Source organism: Protobothrops mucrosquamatus, unplaced genomic scaffold, assembly GCF_001527695.2.
Source record: "Protobothrops mucrosquamatus isolate PMUCROS unplaced genomic scaffold, P.Mucros_1.0 scaffold233, whole genome shotgun sequence".
Classification (NCBI taxonomy): Eukaryota; Metazoa; Chordata; class Lepidosauria; order Squamata; family Viperidae; genus Protobothrops; species Protobothrops mucrosquamatus.
In genome coordinates this window covers 1,033,410-1,049,237 of record NW_015386584.1, presented here as the reverse complement: position 1 = coordinate 1,049,237, position 15,828 = coordinate 1,033,410, and the positions used below count along the sequence as shown (strand labels likewise).

The 15,828-nt window shown below is 34.5% G+C and overlaps 1 protein-coding gene across 1 annotated transcript in view; it reads left to right on the top strand.

Moving 5' to 3' along the window:
- PTPRM (protein tyrosine phosphatase receptor type M) overlaps positions 1 to 15,828 on the top strand; it is a gene marked incomplete at its 5' end in the record, with an annotated part of 332,499 nt that overhangs the window by 274,640 nt on the left and 42,031 nt on the right. The window contains one exon of the mRNA XM_015814271.1: positions 10,870 to 10,967. Coding sequence (XP_015669757.1) covers positions 10,870 to 10,967 — 98 coding nt within the window. The remainder of the gene's footprint in view (positions 1 to 10,869; positions 10,968 to 15,828) is intronic.

Genomic DNA, 15,828 nt, shown 5'->3' with positions numbered 1-15,828 from the left:
CACACAATACCATTACTACTTATTTATGTATTTATTTATTTGTAAAATTTATTAGCTGCCCATCTTACCGCATGGTAACTCTGAGTGGTTTACAATATTAAAACTATATAAAAGCTATTTTTATATTATATTGTATAATATATATACAATATTATAAAAAAAAATCAGCCTAGCTAAAAAAGATGAGGAGGGAGGGAGTATGATAAGAAGGAAGGGTAGAATCTGCTGTTAATCTATCAATCACCCCCAATGTGATACCCTCTATTGGAGCCACAAGCCAACTGGCAGAGCCTGGTCTTTAAGCTCTTACAGAAGGTAAGGAGGGTTGGAATTGACCTCCCTCTGGGTGGGGGGGGGATGATGTTCCAAAGGGTAGGCGCAATTGCAATGGCAAAGAAGGCTCTTATGTACAACTGCTACTGAAACTGAGGTTTGAAGAGATCATTCTAGCAGTTCCATAGTCTAGATGCTTCCTGAATATTAAATGCTTATTTTTTTTAGTATTGTTAGGAAGTTAGTTTTTATTAATGAAAGTAAATTGAAAGGGCTTTGAAGGGAAAACACCTCTAGTATAACCTCTGTTGAGTCATTTCTAATTGTAGTTGTTTTGATACTACTTATCTGCTAATCAGTTACTTGGTTTTTCAGATAAAACTTTTGCATGAAAGTTCAGGTCATAATATAGAAATGCTGTTCTGCCTAATCGTAATCATTCTGAAGGTTTTTGAATGTTATCTTTTTCAACAAAACACAAATATGCCAAGAGATTAAGTAGAATTAAACTGAGATTTAGATTTTGTTAAAATTCAGTCTTGACGGATTACTCTTTTTTCAGACATTATCTTTGCATTTAAATTATATATAACAAACAAGAAAAATATATAGAATGGATATTTTAAAGTCCCAAATGTTGAAATTATGCCTGGTTAAAATAAAGTATACATATTGTTCATAGTAATTAGCCAATCATATTACTGGGTTAATAATCCACAGTTTTGCATACTAATTGAGACACATGCTGTGGAAACTCTCCATAGAGATCATGCATTAACAGTTTTAGTATTCCATAAGGTTACATTAAGAAGAATCACATTTCTGAACTTTTAATTAAATGACTTAGATACTCTTATTTTGGTTACTATGTCATGTATTTTTTGGCTTCAGAAAATCAAATGACATTTTGAGCTCTGTTTCTAATGTATTTTGTTGGCAGCTGGAATTCGAAATTGCAATTTGACACACTAAGATGCCATAATACTTTTTCTTACACTGTTATCCTCTCCAGATAGTAACTAGTGAAAAACTGTGTTTAAATTTTCCTTTTAGTATCCTGTCACCATATTTTTCTTATCTGTCTATAGATAGCCCTTCTGTATTTCTGCTTTTCTCTCCATCCTTCATTTCTGTCACAATGATCTCACGTCCAGATTCTTCCATTATTTTTCAGATTCTTTTCTCAAATATCTTGCCCAGATACAGTATGTCTCCATCTCCCGTTATCACTTTATATATCAAGGACAATCAAACCGATGTAGAGAAGAGGAAGAAGGAAGGGAGAAAAAGTATTTTGTGGTACCATGCCCCAGTCCACATACTTTTTACAGAAACTCTGAAACCATTAGGATAAAACTGTTTAGTTGAGTATATAACTGAGGAAAACTCATGCAAATACACTATATTGGGGTTGGAATTAATATGGATTATTCTATGAAGCATTTCAATTAAGACTTGGCCCTACTTTATTGTGCACTTAAAAATTCTGCAAGAATTTGCTAAAAAAAATACCAATTTTCTAGAAGGATCAAAGTAAGAAGAACAGTTGCTTTAATTAATTAAGAAGAGTTATTTTTGTAAAATATTAAATATTCTACTGAGAGAAAATATCACAGAAAATCTAGTGATCAAACACAACAAAGCTTCACCACCCTACAAGGGCAAATCAGTGGTCATTCTTTAGCATCATGTGTAAAGCCTGACATCCAGCAGAGTAAGTAGAAGTGTAAAAATTTAGTTTTAAGCAATTTTTAACATTTTTAGTTCTAAGGAGACTCACTGCATTCATTCAGCATGTTAGATATTTGCTGGACATTTTGGAGATTGTCCTGCTGTTCTTTCCTCATCCCTATTATATCAATCTTAGGAGGTACAAAGAAAATACTAAGAAATTTATTGCACTGAGACAGTGAGTGATACTTGGGGGTAGGGATGATGTTTCACAATAAAGGGTATTCCATCCCTGCTAGTATTATCCAATTCTGTCAAAACAAATGAGCAGCTGAGGGCATTTTGATGTTCTGATTACATAGTATACTTTAATCTTTTGTTACCAGAATTTTGAATGTAATCAGTGTGATCAAATCTGTTTGGCCTTGAACTCGTTTCATAAGTTCAAATCAAATCATGCCTTCTTTGAATTCAGATCCCCAATTTGAATCAAATCAGAGCTGATTTGCCTAGGCCTATTAAACATTGTGTTGAAAGAGTTATTGAATACAACTAACAATCCTAGTGAAGTGTGCAATTCTAACAAAGTCTTAAACTTTACTTCCTTTTCAGAGTAGCAAAAAAAATCACCAGTCATGTTTATCATTTTTCTTTGCTAAAGAGTCTTTATAATATGCATTAGACTTCATTGTTAGAAGGTTTGCCACTGGATTCATAGCATGAAAATAATACATGTCCCCATAAAGTATCTGAGAATAAGCTTAAGCATAACTGATTCTAAGCCTTGCTGTTTATTTTAGTGGCACGCGGACAGACTCCTCAGTCTTTTCTGTGTAATTAGTCAAGGCTACACTGAAGCACAACTTGGTGGACTGTACTCTAAACCTGGCTTCTAAAGTATTTCTAGTGTCTCTTTCCTCCATCCTAAGTCTCTGGAATAAAATTGTTCAGCTTTTGATAACAATAAATCCTGTGCCCCTACCTGCCCTTTAATGCTTTTCAATTCTGTGTCGAGACAAGTGACAGAGTCATAATTTATTCAGATGTCAGAAAATAATTTGGAAAATGTCAAGTAGAAAAGAAAAATAGGATAGAAGAGAATTACTTTCAAAGACCGACAGCTAGCTTTCTTTTTTTTTTCATGAATATTCTGAGTACAAAAGGACTTTGCTGGTTTCCAGTAGAATTCAGAATAAATAGATTAAAAGTTCTTCATTAAAATCTCCTTCCTCAGATAATCTTAATTACTATTGTCTGGCTTAGGAAATCTGAGTGAGGAAACAATGCAGATGACATTTTAAAAAAGAAAGTTCCTCTTACCATTCATTCCTATAAAATCATGATCTAAACCTTCAAATTGGCATGGCTAAAAAATACGATTTGAGAAAGGAAAAAGAATGATGGATTATCTTGGAAGGATACTTTGATCCAGTTCCTACCAAAGCTATTGGGATTCCTAGCCTTGCAAAATTGTATTTCATCCTTTACATCTTTCCCCACCCTTCCATGCTAATTGTTAGGATCTGTTTTGTAGCATGATCTATGACATATATTTCCCCAAAATATAAATCTACACAGAAAAGGCTGTTTGCTAAAGATTAATGACACAGTTTAGTGCCCAGTCATGCAGGCTTAATTTCCCCTAATTTGAACAGGACTTACCATAAATGATATGCAAAGGAATTTGCATATCTTTGCAGAGTATAGGAATTACTATAAAATGTACAGGAACTACATTTTTAAAAATGCTTAGGTGACAAATGCCACATGTAATACCATAAACCATGATGTGTCGTTCAGAAGCATTACTACAGAATTATTTTACTTGGTTTCTGATATTTTAGTGTTTATTAGCCAGCTGGATACAGCATGATACCATGGGCTCAGTTGCATAATTAAGGAAAAGAACCGTATACGGTTCTTTTTCCCTTGCTATACTGTCCTTGGCTATACATAGTCTGGTAATTATATAAAATTGGAGCACAATGCCTACGATAATACCTTGAGTAATTGCCATTCCCCGTGATTTTTTCTTGAATTTTCACACCATATTGCTCTTATAGTTCATATAAATAGTCCTCAACTTAAGAGCACAATTGATTCCAGAATGTGTGTCTTAAGTTGGTGTGGTTGTAAAACGAGTCATCACATAACCAACTCAATTTCACAACCAGTTTTTTACCACAATCATTATGTTAATCCAATAGTCATTAAGCAAATCCAGTTGATTTTGCTAGTCAAAAGCCAATTGTGAGGGTCATAAATCACTATTATGATTACAGTGAAGAAGGTATCAAAAATTAAGTAGATTAGATTAGATTAGATTAGATTAGATTAGATTAGATTAGATTAGATTGGTAGACAGATAGGATGTTGTACCCATTGTAAATGCCAGCTAGTTGCCAAGTTCCTGTATTGTGACCACGTAGCTACGGGGATGGCTGCAACTTCAAAAACAGGTGGTAAGTCATTTTTTCCAAGGTCGACTTTGAATCTATGTTAAATCTATGTTAAATGGACAATCATAAATCAAAGACTATTTGTATATTGCAAGTGCAGTCTATACATTGTGTCATGGTTCTGATAGATGAGACCAGTAAAAAGAACTCCAAGGTAAAAAAGTTTCCTTAAGGAACATATTTATTTGGCTACATAATATCGGCGTGAACAAAGGTGAACCTGAGACTGATTTTTCCCCAAAGGTTACAATGTTACAAAGTTGAACTTCCCACCCCAGTAATGTATCATAAATCACAATCCCCAATTAACTACTTGTGTGGGCTTTCTAATGGAAGCTTTAGCCTGTCAAAATGCAACCAGCAATGACCTTGGTTCCCACGGAACAATTTATTATTTTGACTAAGCTAAAAAACACTTATCCCCCTCCCAATTCTGTGGCAACTGAAAACGAAGGGGAAATGGCTTCAGCTAAATTCATTTGTAGAGTTGACACATTGCACTACAGGCAGCTCAAACTATCCAGGTTTAGGTAAATCTTGTTCCCTTAGGAGCTAGTTTTGGATGAATCCTATTTCTTCAAATACCTTTGTCTTGCTTAAAAAAAATGAAAGTTTATTTTCTCCACATTAACCTGGAAATAGACTGGCTTATATGAGCTATTTCTAATCAGTCCCACATATGGAAAATTTACTATATCTGACAAGTGTTTTTACACAGAATTTTCTTTTCCCGAATCAACTGGTCATCATCTTCTGATCTGTTCATTTATTTGGTTTCTGCATCTTATCTTTACTACTACAAAACAGAACAGGAGTAAGACTTCTAAATTTCCTAGCCACTGCTGAGTACTGATACTTGATTCAATGTTGCAGCAATACCATATTCAAGAAATAAACCATCAAAGCAGCAGCAATATGCTGGCAGGAAATTGAAAATGCATTGGCTTGGCTAGGAGGCAGTTGGACTGAAGGACTGATAAATGGGAATAAGGATTTCAAGTGGTTTGCTAGCTTAATTAAAATTTTGGTTGAAGAATAGGAACCAGATTTTTTTTTGAGCTATATTCTCTGCCAAGCAACCCCAAAGCTAACTGACATTTCCATTTATACATATATAGGTGCATTAATGTTATGTCTCCCTGATTCCTGAACATTATTTGAACAGTCATAACTTGAAATAATTAGGTAACAATGATTCTTTTTCAGAATAATTAAGAAGCTTTCAGGCATAGATATGGACAGCTTTTTTTTTCTTCCATTCAGTCATATCCAATTCTCAAAGATTGCCTAGACAAGGCCTGCAATTTTCTTGGCAAGGTAAAGACATGGTTTGCCATTGCCTCTTTCTTAGGGCTGAGAGAAAGTGACTGGTCCAAGGTCACCCAGCTGGCTTCCTGTCTAAGGACAGTCTAGAATTCACAGTATCGGGTTTCTAGCCCGATACCTCAACCACTACACTGAACTGGTTCTTGAGTATGAGCTAGATAACTGCTCAAATAAGAAATTGAAGATATTGGTTTGGCTAGGGGAGTGTGCCTGTAAACTACTTTTGCAGAAGTGGCTAATTTATGTCCTTAAGAATGGACAGCTTTTTCAATAAATAATTCTTTATAAGAAAATATAGTTGCCCTGAGTGCTCCCAACTATTGATACTGATTTTGTGAAGAATAGTTACCTAATTTTAATAGATCTGCTCCTTTTGCAGAGGACCCAGAGGGGAACAAAAAGTGTGTGGGGGGGAGGAAAAAATCTTGAACCTTGCAACCTTATATTTTCTTTGTATTTTCAAATGTCGATGGATTTAACAAATTACTTTAATGAATTATTGTTATCTGGGCATGTAGGTGGATTTTGTAAATACAAGTTTAATAGTATTTTTAAAATGTTCTTGCTCTTGGGCACATCTTAACATGTAATTAAGCAATGTAGGTTATTAGCATCCCTGTTTCCCTAAAACATTTTATTTTAAGAGAGATTACAGTTACAACCTCATCAGATGTACATGGTTATGGTTTTAAAATGTAAAAATGATCGTGTTATTTTTTTTATAAATAATTAGGCAGTGAGCCTACCTAATATTTCTTCCTCTTCCTATTTTCCCCACAACAACAGTCCAATTAAATGGGTTGGGCCAAAAGAGAATGACTGTCTCAAAATCATCCAGCTGCTTTCATGCCAGGGTGGGACTACAACTCACAGTCTCCTGGTTTCCAGCCTGATGCCTTAATTCTCATGGATAAATGAACAATTATGTAGTATTGTGAGGAAGATTGTAATGAATATGTATAGATAGTGGGATTTTAATAAATGGCAATGATATATACCAGGGGTAGGCAACCTCGGCTCTTTTATGACTCATGGACTTCAACTCCCAGAATTCCCGAGTCAGCATAGCATAGCTGACTCGGGAATTCTGGGAGTTGAAGTCCATGAGTCATAAAAGAGCCGAGGTTGCCTACCCCTGATATATACCATTTTCTCTAAGCAGCGATACCTGAAAGAAAAAAAATACAGGCACAAAGCTGGCAGATTACACGAACCTTTGCCCTACAGAGTCAAATTCGTATTTCGAGAATCAAGTTCATCAAGATCATAGTTTGATTCTAAAATTGTAAATGTGAACTGGATTGATTGATTGATTGATTATTAACCACATTTATACACTGCTCCAATCATAACCAACTCTAAGCAGTTGACATATCTTAATGTAGCAGTAGGATTTAAAATCTTATATTTCAAAAAAGAGCCCAAGTTTAGCAAGATGTTGAAAGATATTTAGTCTTTGTTGTTCACTTTCATGTAAGCCTGCATTCCTACATTCTGCATTAGATTCTCTATGAAAGTACTTTTAAGTATCAATAGAAGAGTAATTCAGGGTTAAACTAGAGAGTCCTTGGTGCTCTCTAAATTTGTTTTATTGCAGACATTTCATTACCCAGCTAGTAACATCATCAGTCTCCCTTTGAGCATTGATAATGTTACCTAGTTGAGTAATGAAATGTCTGCAGAAAACAAACAAGACTCAGAGAGCACCAGTATAGTATTTTAATTGTCAGAGGATGCCAGTGACTTAGCAATGGTTGATTCAATTTTGAAAAGTTATACGGTATGTCATTTGTAGTGAAGCATCTGACCTAATTAAAGGTGTTAACTATTAATAGAAACAGAACTGGAGTTTTTCTCCAGGTTTATTTTTCATGGGGATCAGAATATGTCTGCTAATATTAAAGGAGCCAAATTGGCTACTATGAAAAAAATATTAGCCAAAGATTGCTTCTACTGAGACTAATTCTGTTTCCAAATCTAGGATTGTATTTCATACATATTTGGCAACATGTCAGATGTAAAAGGGAACTAGGCTTTTCTGCTACATGGATGCAGCAACATTCCAATTTTGGTTGTATCCCCAAAGAACAGATGATAACCTTTCAATTTAAACATACTGCAGAATTCCACAAAGTTTAAACTCAGGAATTATCACTTGTTTGAACTATGTTTAGTGAAAACAAATCAGAATCAGAGTTAAGATTGCTTTATTGTCTAAAAATTGGTTTTCTCATATTCAGACATAATTACTGATTTTAAATGGTTTATTTAAAATCAAAAGTGAACATTTCTAATTTTTCACATGCAATAAATAGATAAAGGAGCTAAAGAGCACCCAATCTGTAAACTGGCACAGATTTCAGTCATTTAGGACAAAAGCATTAATTTGTGTTTCATTGAAGTTTTGAATAATCCTGTACACATAAGCAAAGAATAGGAATAGACTTCTGTCACCTAAACAAACATGACTATATATACAGAAAAGTGCAAAGAGCAAAGCGATTTTTTAAAGCAGCAACTGATTTGTGTAGGCTACTCAGAAGTTAAGTTAGTGAAATAAATTGTGGCTACTAACAAATATAATGAAGAAAAAGAATGCACAATGAATTTCTTACTGAAGTGACATTGTCTGTAATTCCTGAATAGACACTTCTGTAATGTGCCTTTTGAAAAAGAAAGACACAGCATCACTCTGATATTAGTTCCAAAAATATTTAATTAAGCAGCTTTCTTACAATAAAATCTATAATCTTAATAGCATGCCTAACTAGAAGGAAGTAGATCACCATTTAGAAAAGTAGAATGAAAGGACATACTCATAGAATATTTCTCATACGAGAAATCTTTAAAAGGACTTCTAAATGTATATTGCAAATAATTAATATACATGGCTAATTTTACATGTCTGTATTTTAGGACACTGGTGTGTGGAAAAAACAGAATTATCAGTAGTGGGTTCCTTTAGCATGTGTAAAATACAAAATAATTACTTACACATTCCTTAAATCAGCTTATGGATAATTTCTGTGTATTCTCTCTGTGTGTAGAGATTTAATTGAAACTTCTATGCATTGAACATATGTGAATTGAACCCACCAAAATAACAGGGTTATTGCCAGAGGTACTATTTCTCCCCAGCTCACTTCCCTCATTAAGATGAACGGCAAATAAAATTGTCAAGCCTGGCATTTAAGCAATTTTCTCTATAGTTATTAAAATAATAAACTGTCTCCAAAAATCTGTCACTTTCAGAAAGAGCAATTTGGGAATTGGACTAATTAGATCGACAGTGCAAACTCAAGAGAAATATTAAAACTGGAAATACAATCAGTTGAAAAATTTTCTTGTGTCAAAAACTTATTTCCTCATGTGAGCCTGATGATGTGGATAAATTAGTTAAAATCTTTGGAATCATACCCTTTCAAGTAATTAAAAATCTTCCAGGGCTAAGCATACCATCTGGCCCTTAGAGATGGTTAATCAGGGACAGTAAGTTCCCACCACATTTAAGGAAGCTGTAGTTAAACATTTGCTTAAAATATAGAACTCTAAATTATGGATAAATATTACCCAGTATGTTGTGCATCTTTCCCAAGTAAGATACTGGAGAAAATTAGCTCTGAACCCCAGGGGATGCAAAATGATATTGAATTTTTTGGATCCATTCCGATCTGGCTTCTGATCTGATCTGGGGGCAGAAATAGCCTGATGGGGTTTCATTATGGAATTAGAATAGAGAATGATTGGCGAAATCAACATTCTTGCTTCATCATTTCAGAGTGCTTCCATTCAGGCTAGTTTATTATAACATGCATTAAGTGGGCTGCCTTTAGAGACAGTTAGGAAGCTGCTGCAGGACAAAGCTATTCAATTATTGGCAGAGTTTAGGCAATTAGAAGATATAACAGCAATCTTACATCGGTTGCCAGAGCATTTCTAGGCCCAGTTTAGAATGCTTCTGAGCCCTAAATAATTTGTGGTGATGCTATTTGTCTATCCATTTATACCTCTCTGAGGTGTGTAATTTCCATGGTGCGCCACAGGAGTGCCAGGCCATTCTATTAGGTTAGAATGCAGAAATGATAAGCCAGAGGAAGCTCCAGTCTTCTCCACACAATGCTTTATGAGACTCTGTGACTGTTTTTAATTAGATCTTTAGTGGCCAGGGTGTTCTCATCTGCCTTTAAATAGGTGAAATCTGTTTATTTTACAAATTTTAGTTCATAAAATACTAGCATGTTCATTTATTATATTTCCATTGAGAGAAAGAGGGAAATTCCGTTAGGAAGTTTTGCCTTGAAAGATGGAGGGAATACTTTTTTTAAAATCCTCATAGCCTTGTTAATTAGAGAAAATAACCTCAGTAGTCAACTCTTCATATTAAGAGGAAACAGTGCATAAAACCAAATGACAACAGAGGCTTATTAAACATATAGCATCCTAAATCAGTCAGTTGCATTTCTCTACGATCCTCAAAATTAGTGTAATTGAATTTGCTCTTGCTAAGCGTGCAGAAGTGCCAGCCCACAGGGCCTTCCAGGGTGACTTAACTAGAGCCATTCACATAGAGATCTCTAATCTACATGCAAAGTTTTATTCACACATGTGTGCATTGATTTTTAGGCAGAAGATACCCATGGAGAGAGCATATGCAGCAGACTCTTTCCCCCATCCAAAGCACACCTCTTTAAAAGCCTTCACTAGGACCAAATGAGCCTTTAAAAATGTGATTGCTGAATCAATGAGATGACTTTTCAATGGGGAGTTATAATGTTTAGAGAAGGGGTGATTAGCTGATTCTTCGAGCAACAGCTCTCAAAAATATCCCTCCATGTGCCAATTAGACTCCATTGGCACCAAAGAGGGCTTTTGAAGATTTGATTGCAATGCAGGAACGGAAAAAGCTCTTGTGTCTAATTTCTTGCTGATTAGTGAAAAAAGCTTTTTGCTATCTTGGAAAGACAGATAGAGTTTGAAGAAAGAAGCTGGTGGTCTGCATGGAAAACAGGAGGTTTCCAATGTCCGCAAAAAAGCTACTTTATCAGTTTCATTTTAAAAGAAATGTTTTGAATATTATGAAAGTACAATATTCCACTTTTCAAGTATTCTTGAAAATGATTTCTGGATTTATTTGTTGCAGGACCAATGCAAGAGACCATTTATGATTTCTGGAGAATGGTCTGGCATGAAAACACAGCAAGTATAGTCATGGTGACAAATCTTGTGGAAGTGGGAAGGGTAAGAATATTTTAGAAACTATATGTGTGTGTTATTTATATATTCTATTTGCCAACCACAGTAAGCAACATGATCACTATAAAGAGGTTTATATAATCATGTAGTCTGTTTTTTTAAAAAAAATTCCCAGTGATTATACAATCAATTTACTTCAAAAGTGAAGAAATTCCATACCTCCAAATATTGTTGAATGATTATTCCCCAAATTCACTACCATTGGCCATGAAAGTGGAGCAAGTGAGAGTTGCTGTATAGTTCCACATCTGTGACTAACCTCTTGTCATGGAAGGCAAAAAAAAGGAGAAAGATCTAAGGAGACTCTAAGGAGAAAGATCATACACTTTATTGAGGCAACAGTTGTTGGGTTTCAGCTTGCAGGAACAAAAGAAAACAAGAATTTAATAGTGGGAATCCTTGCGGAGCTGCTTTTAGGTTCCTGCTATTTTCAGGAACAGAGGAGAAATAGATCCAATTGGTTTGGATTAACATACAATAATTGCCAGGGAGAGTTCTGCTGTTGGGAAATTCTAGAAATATTAGAAAAGAATGTGTTTATTCTGGTGGAAATTGATGACATTAGGCATATATCTCCAATCTTTCATGGGATGTTGTGCTTCTTGGCTAGGTTTTTTTGTTACCTGTCCTGATTAGTTTATATCTAGATAATGGCATGGCACTTACTCCTTACTGTTTCTAGTCAGTTTCACCGTTCCTGCCTATTCTAAAGTAAGCAAGGAGCAAAGATTTCTTTTTAGCTGTAAAAAGGACTTCGGGGTGGAAAGGAGATCTTTTCATTTATAAAAGGCGCTCCAGAGGTAGGGAGAAAATCCAATTTCAGACACTGATTATATGAGACTTAAGGTCACAAAGTGGAATTCTCAGCAGTGTGCAGAAATAAATCAAATAATAATTTTTCCTTATTATTTCAGTCATAACCCTACATTCTTGTGATAAAATTACTCAGGATTTGACACTTGACATCATAAATGTGCTCAAACACAGTGGCACAGTTAAAGGAACAGATAATTTTCAGGAAGATAGAATTCTCACAGAGGGGCAAAATATTTGTGATTAATCAATTTGTGATTAATTAATCCCTTAATTCTTTCTTTTCCTAAAGAACGTTGAGTGGATTTGGGTGTTTATTATATGTCATTCTCTGAAACTTATTAGCTACATTCAGTGGTGGGATTCAAATATGTGAACAACTGGTTCTCTGTGTGGATGCTGCTTCCGGAAGTCCATTCTGAGCTTGGGCAACAAAAAATTACCTACCGGGTCTGCCGAAGTGGTGCGAACTGGCTGAATCCAGTTCACTATACACTATACACTATATACACTATAATTGGAGGCATATATATTACATTGTAAAGAATTTGTGGTAGGCAGAGTGAATTAATCCACATATTTTGTTTTGCCTATACTAGTGTTTTTTTAAGAAAAGTACAGTAACTTTCTCAACTCAAAATCCTAGTGAATCTTGATTTCATTGATAATTATTAATTACCATTATTAAATGATATACTGCCATTTTAGAGCATGTGGCTGATCATTCAGCTTACGTTACATTATTAAATGAATTAAGTAAGATTTATGTCAGCTACTGCAGTTCCTAGGGAAAAAAAGGTAAAATTTAATTGAGTTTTTAAACAAACACTCATTACCAAAAGGGCAGAAATGCAAGTCAGGGTATTCCATATTTGAAGGAAAGCCTATTTTCCTTCAAATGACAGATTTTAGTCTCATATATTTGATGAGCTACAGAAAAATTCACCTAAGCTTGTTCCAACATCTAGAAAAAGAAGAAAATTAACTTCAAATAAAGAAAATAAAGATTTGTTCCCCTATGGGTTCAATAACATTAAGTGTAATTAACAAGGAATGAAAACCATCTTGATATTTCTGTCTATTAATTAATGTGTATTATATAATTGCTATATATGATGACCAAGTTGCTTAGCATTTCTTTGTGAAGTTATGTTTAGCTTCCTTAGCTATTGAAATAATAAGAAAGGTAATTTGTGCATGTTAGAAGTATGTTAGTTTATGTTCATCTTATTTTCAAAAGACAATGAAAAAACACTTATTTTAAATGATTAATTAGGCTTGGATCACTAAAACACTTGTGATACATGTTTTTAATATCTTGGAATCAGAATAGTTTATAATTTCCTCTGAAGAATAGATGCATGGACTTTAGAGTAATCAATTAATTGCTCAATAATATAAGTATTTCCTGCTTCCTTTGTTCTAAATTCAAGTTACATTCTGTTTTTAGAAGTGGATATTTCTCATGGTTTATTGTGAGTTTAAATCCTGTTGTTTAGACATCTAACAGCCTGAATCACTCACAAATAAAGGTATAAGACTTATTTTAGGCAAAGCAGTACAATTTGTGAGTATAATTAAGGACTATTATCAAAGCATAAAGACGCAGCCACTTAGAGTGGCAAAAATAGTCTAATTCCCAGTAAATCAATACATTAATTTTCCCTTTTAATTCAGAAAGTTAAAACAAATTTATTGCTGTGAAACAGTCCATATTTACTGCATGTGTGGTAGCAACATTCCAAAAATGAAACATATTTAATTGTTAGTCATTCCTTTATTACATTGTAATACAGCCAGAATCTGCAAGGACTTCCTGCAATCAACAGCAATAAAACATCCACCATCACTATAATGTTTAAATGCCCAGAGTAAGAAACTCTAAGACATAGCATTTAAAACAAGATAGTGTCATTCCAAACTGTCTCAGAGCAGTCTCCAGAAGAGCATCATTTGAACCAACTTCCAGAAAACTATTTTTTTTAAAAAGGTTAAAAATTACAGAAAATACAGAAGAAAAGCTAGCCTAATTTCTGGAGGGAGTCCATATAAAGAGTGCCAAGGTTTGAAAAGCAAAACCTTTAGGCCTCTATCACATTAACTTAATGGGTCTAGTGCAGGGGTAGTCAACCTTGGCTCTTTTATGACTCGTGGACTTCAACTCCCAGAATTCCTGAGCCAGCTAAGCTGGCTCAGGAATTCTGGGAATTGAAGTCCACGAGTCATAAAAGAGCCAAGGTTGATTACCCCTGGTCTAGTGGTTAACACACCAGGCTAGAAACGACGAGTTCTAGTCCCACCCTTAGGCATGAAAGCTGGCTGGGTAACTCTGGGTTAGTCATTCTCTCACAGTCCAAATCCAATAGGGTTTTTGCTCACTACCTTGAGTTACTTACATAAAAATAATAAAAGCAGGATAAAAAAATCTTCAAAATTAAAGGAACTACAAGTAGCTTCTTAGACAAGTTAACATGGGCTGAAGAAGGCAGTGGTCCAAATATCTTGGCACCAAGCCATATTGAATAAAAAGTCTAAGTAAAGAAATATGTCACAAAAAACCCTCTGGAATTTGTATTTTTACCAAAATAATCTGATTTCATTTCATTATATTGCCTATTTAGGATTCATCATTCCACAATGAAATAACACTAATTTATTTTCAAATAATATTTTAAACAACTATAAAAGAATGTATTGGTTCAACATCTGTATTTTACCCTTTCAAAATCAACATTGTCCTACATTTATTTTGTCATTCTAGTGCTATAGCATCAATTTTTTCTATCTTTAAGAGTATTACTGCAAACATCAAGATATCTTCAACTGATATTGTAGCATCAACTTTACAAAATATCTTAATTCCCTTGAAAAATGAACACAAGGATTAATCTAGTTTTCCCCAACTTAATGCCCTGGAGATATGTTAGGACTATAGTTCCCAAAGTTTTCTAGCCAGTTAGGGTGAAATCCTAGGAATATTTGTTTCAATAGATATGATGAATACCAGACTCAGAGGAATTCATTGTGGGGTATGAAACTTGAAGCTTGCTGCAGGATTTTCTCCTGTGTAATCAACACTCCAACATATTAGAATTAATTGAAAATAACACTTTTTTTATTAAGCAAAACCATGTAACTATTTAGAAATACTATGTATGATTTTTTTTCAAATCATTCAAAAGCAAGTATGAATCAGAATTGCAGCAAGACAGGAGATACCTTCCAATGTGGAATCCCAAATCAGATTACTCTTGCTTTTGAAGAACAAAAAAGAACAGAAGCTATTACATGATATGAATTAAATATTATTTTGTCCCTTAATCCCATTTTTCTCTTTTGGAAATGTCAAGATTTTGAAAATAGAATCTATTTATTCTAGATTAGATCTGTCATATTTTGTTTTTATTCAAAGATTCATACAGCTACACATCTCAGCATACTGTGTAACTCTAGAATGCTAACAAGGGTTCGTAGTGTAGTGTAGTGTAGTGTAGTATAGTACAGTACAGTACAGTACAGTGCAGTACAGTACTATTCTTGTTTAGCTAGGGTGAAGTAATACCAATAACACTTAGACTTATATGCTGCTTCACAGTGCTTTACAGGCTTCTCTAAGTATTTTACAGAATCAGCATAATGCCCCCAACAATCGGGTCCTCATTTTACCGACCATGGAAGGATGAGTCAACCTTGAGCCGGTGAGAATTGAACTGCCGAACTGCTAGCAGCCAGCAGTCAGCAGAAGTAGCCTGCAGTACTGATTCTAACCACTGCGCCACCATGGCTCATGACTAACATTGTCCAAAATCTATAATTCACTCTTGCAAATGTTATCTATAATACAAAAAAGAGTAGGTTAGAACCTCCTTCTCAGCTGATAGTCAAGGAGTCCAGTTTGGAACAGTGTGCCTGTAAATAACAAAAGTACAATTAAAAAAAAAAACCCTCTCTATGCAATTAGAGAGTCAGTTTGGTCTAATGATTAAGGCTGGAAAACGGGAGATTGTGAGTTCTACTCCTGCCTTAACTATGA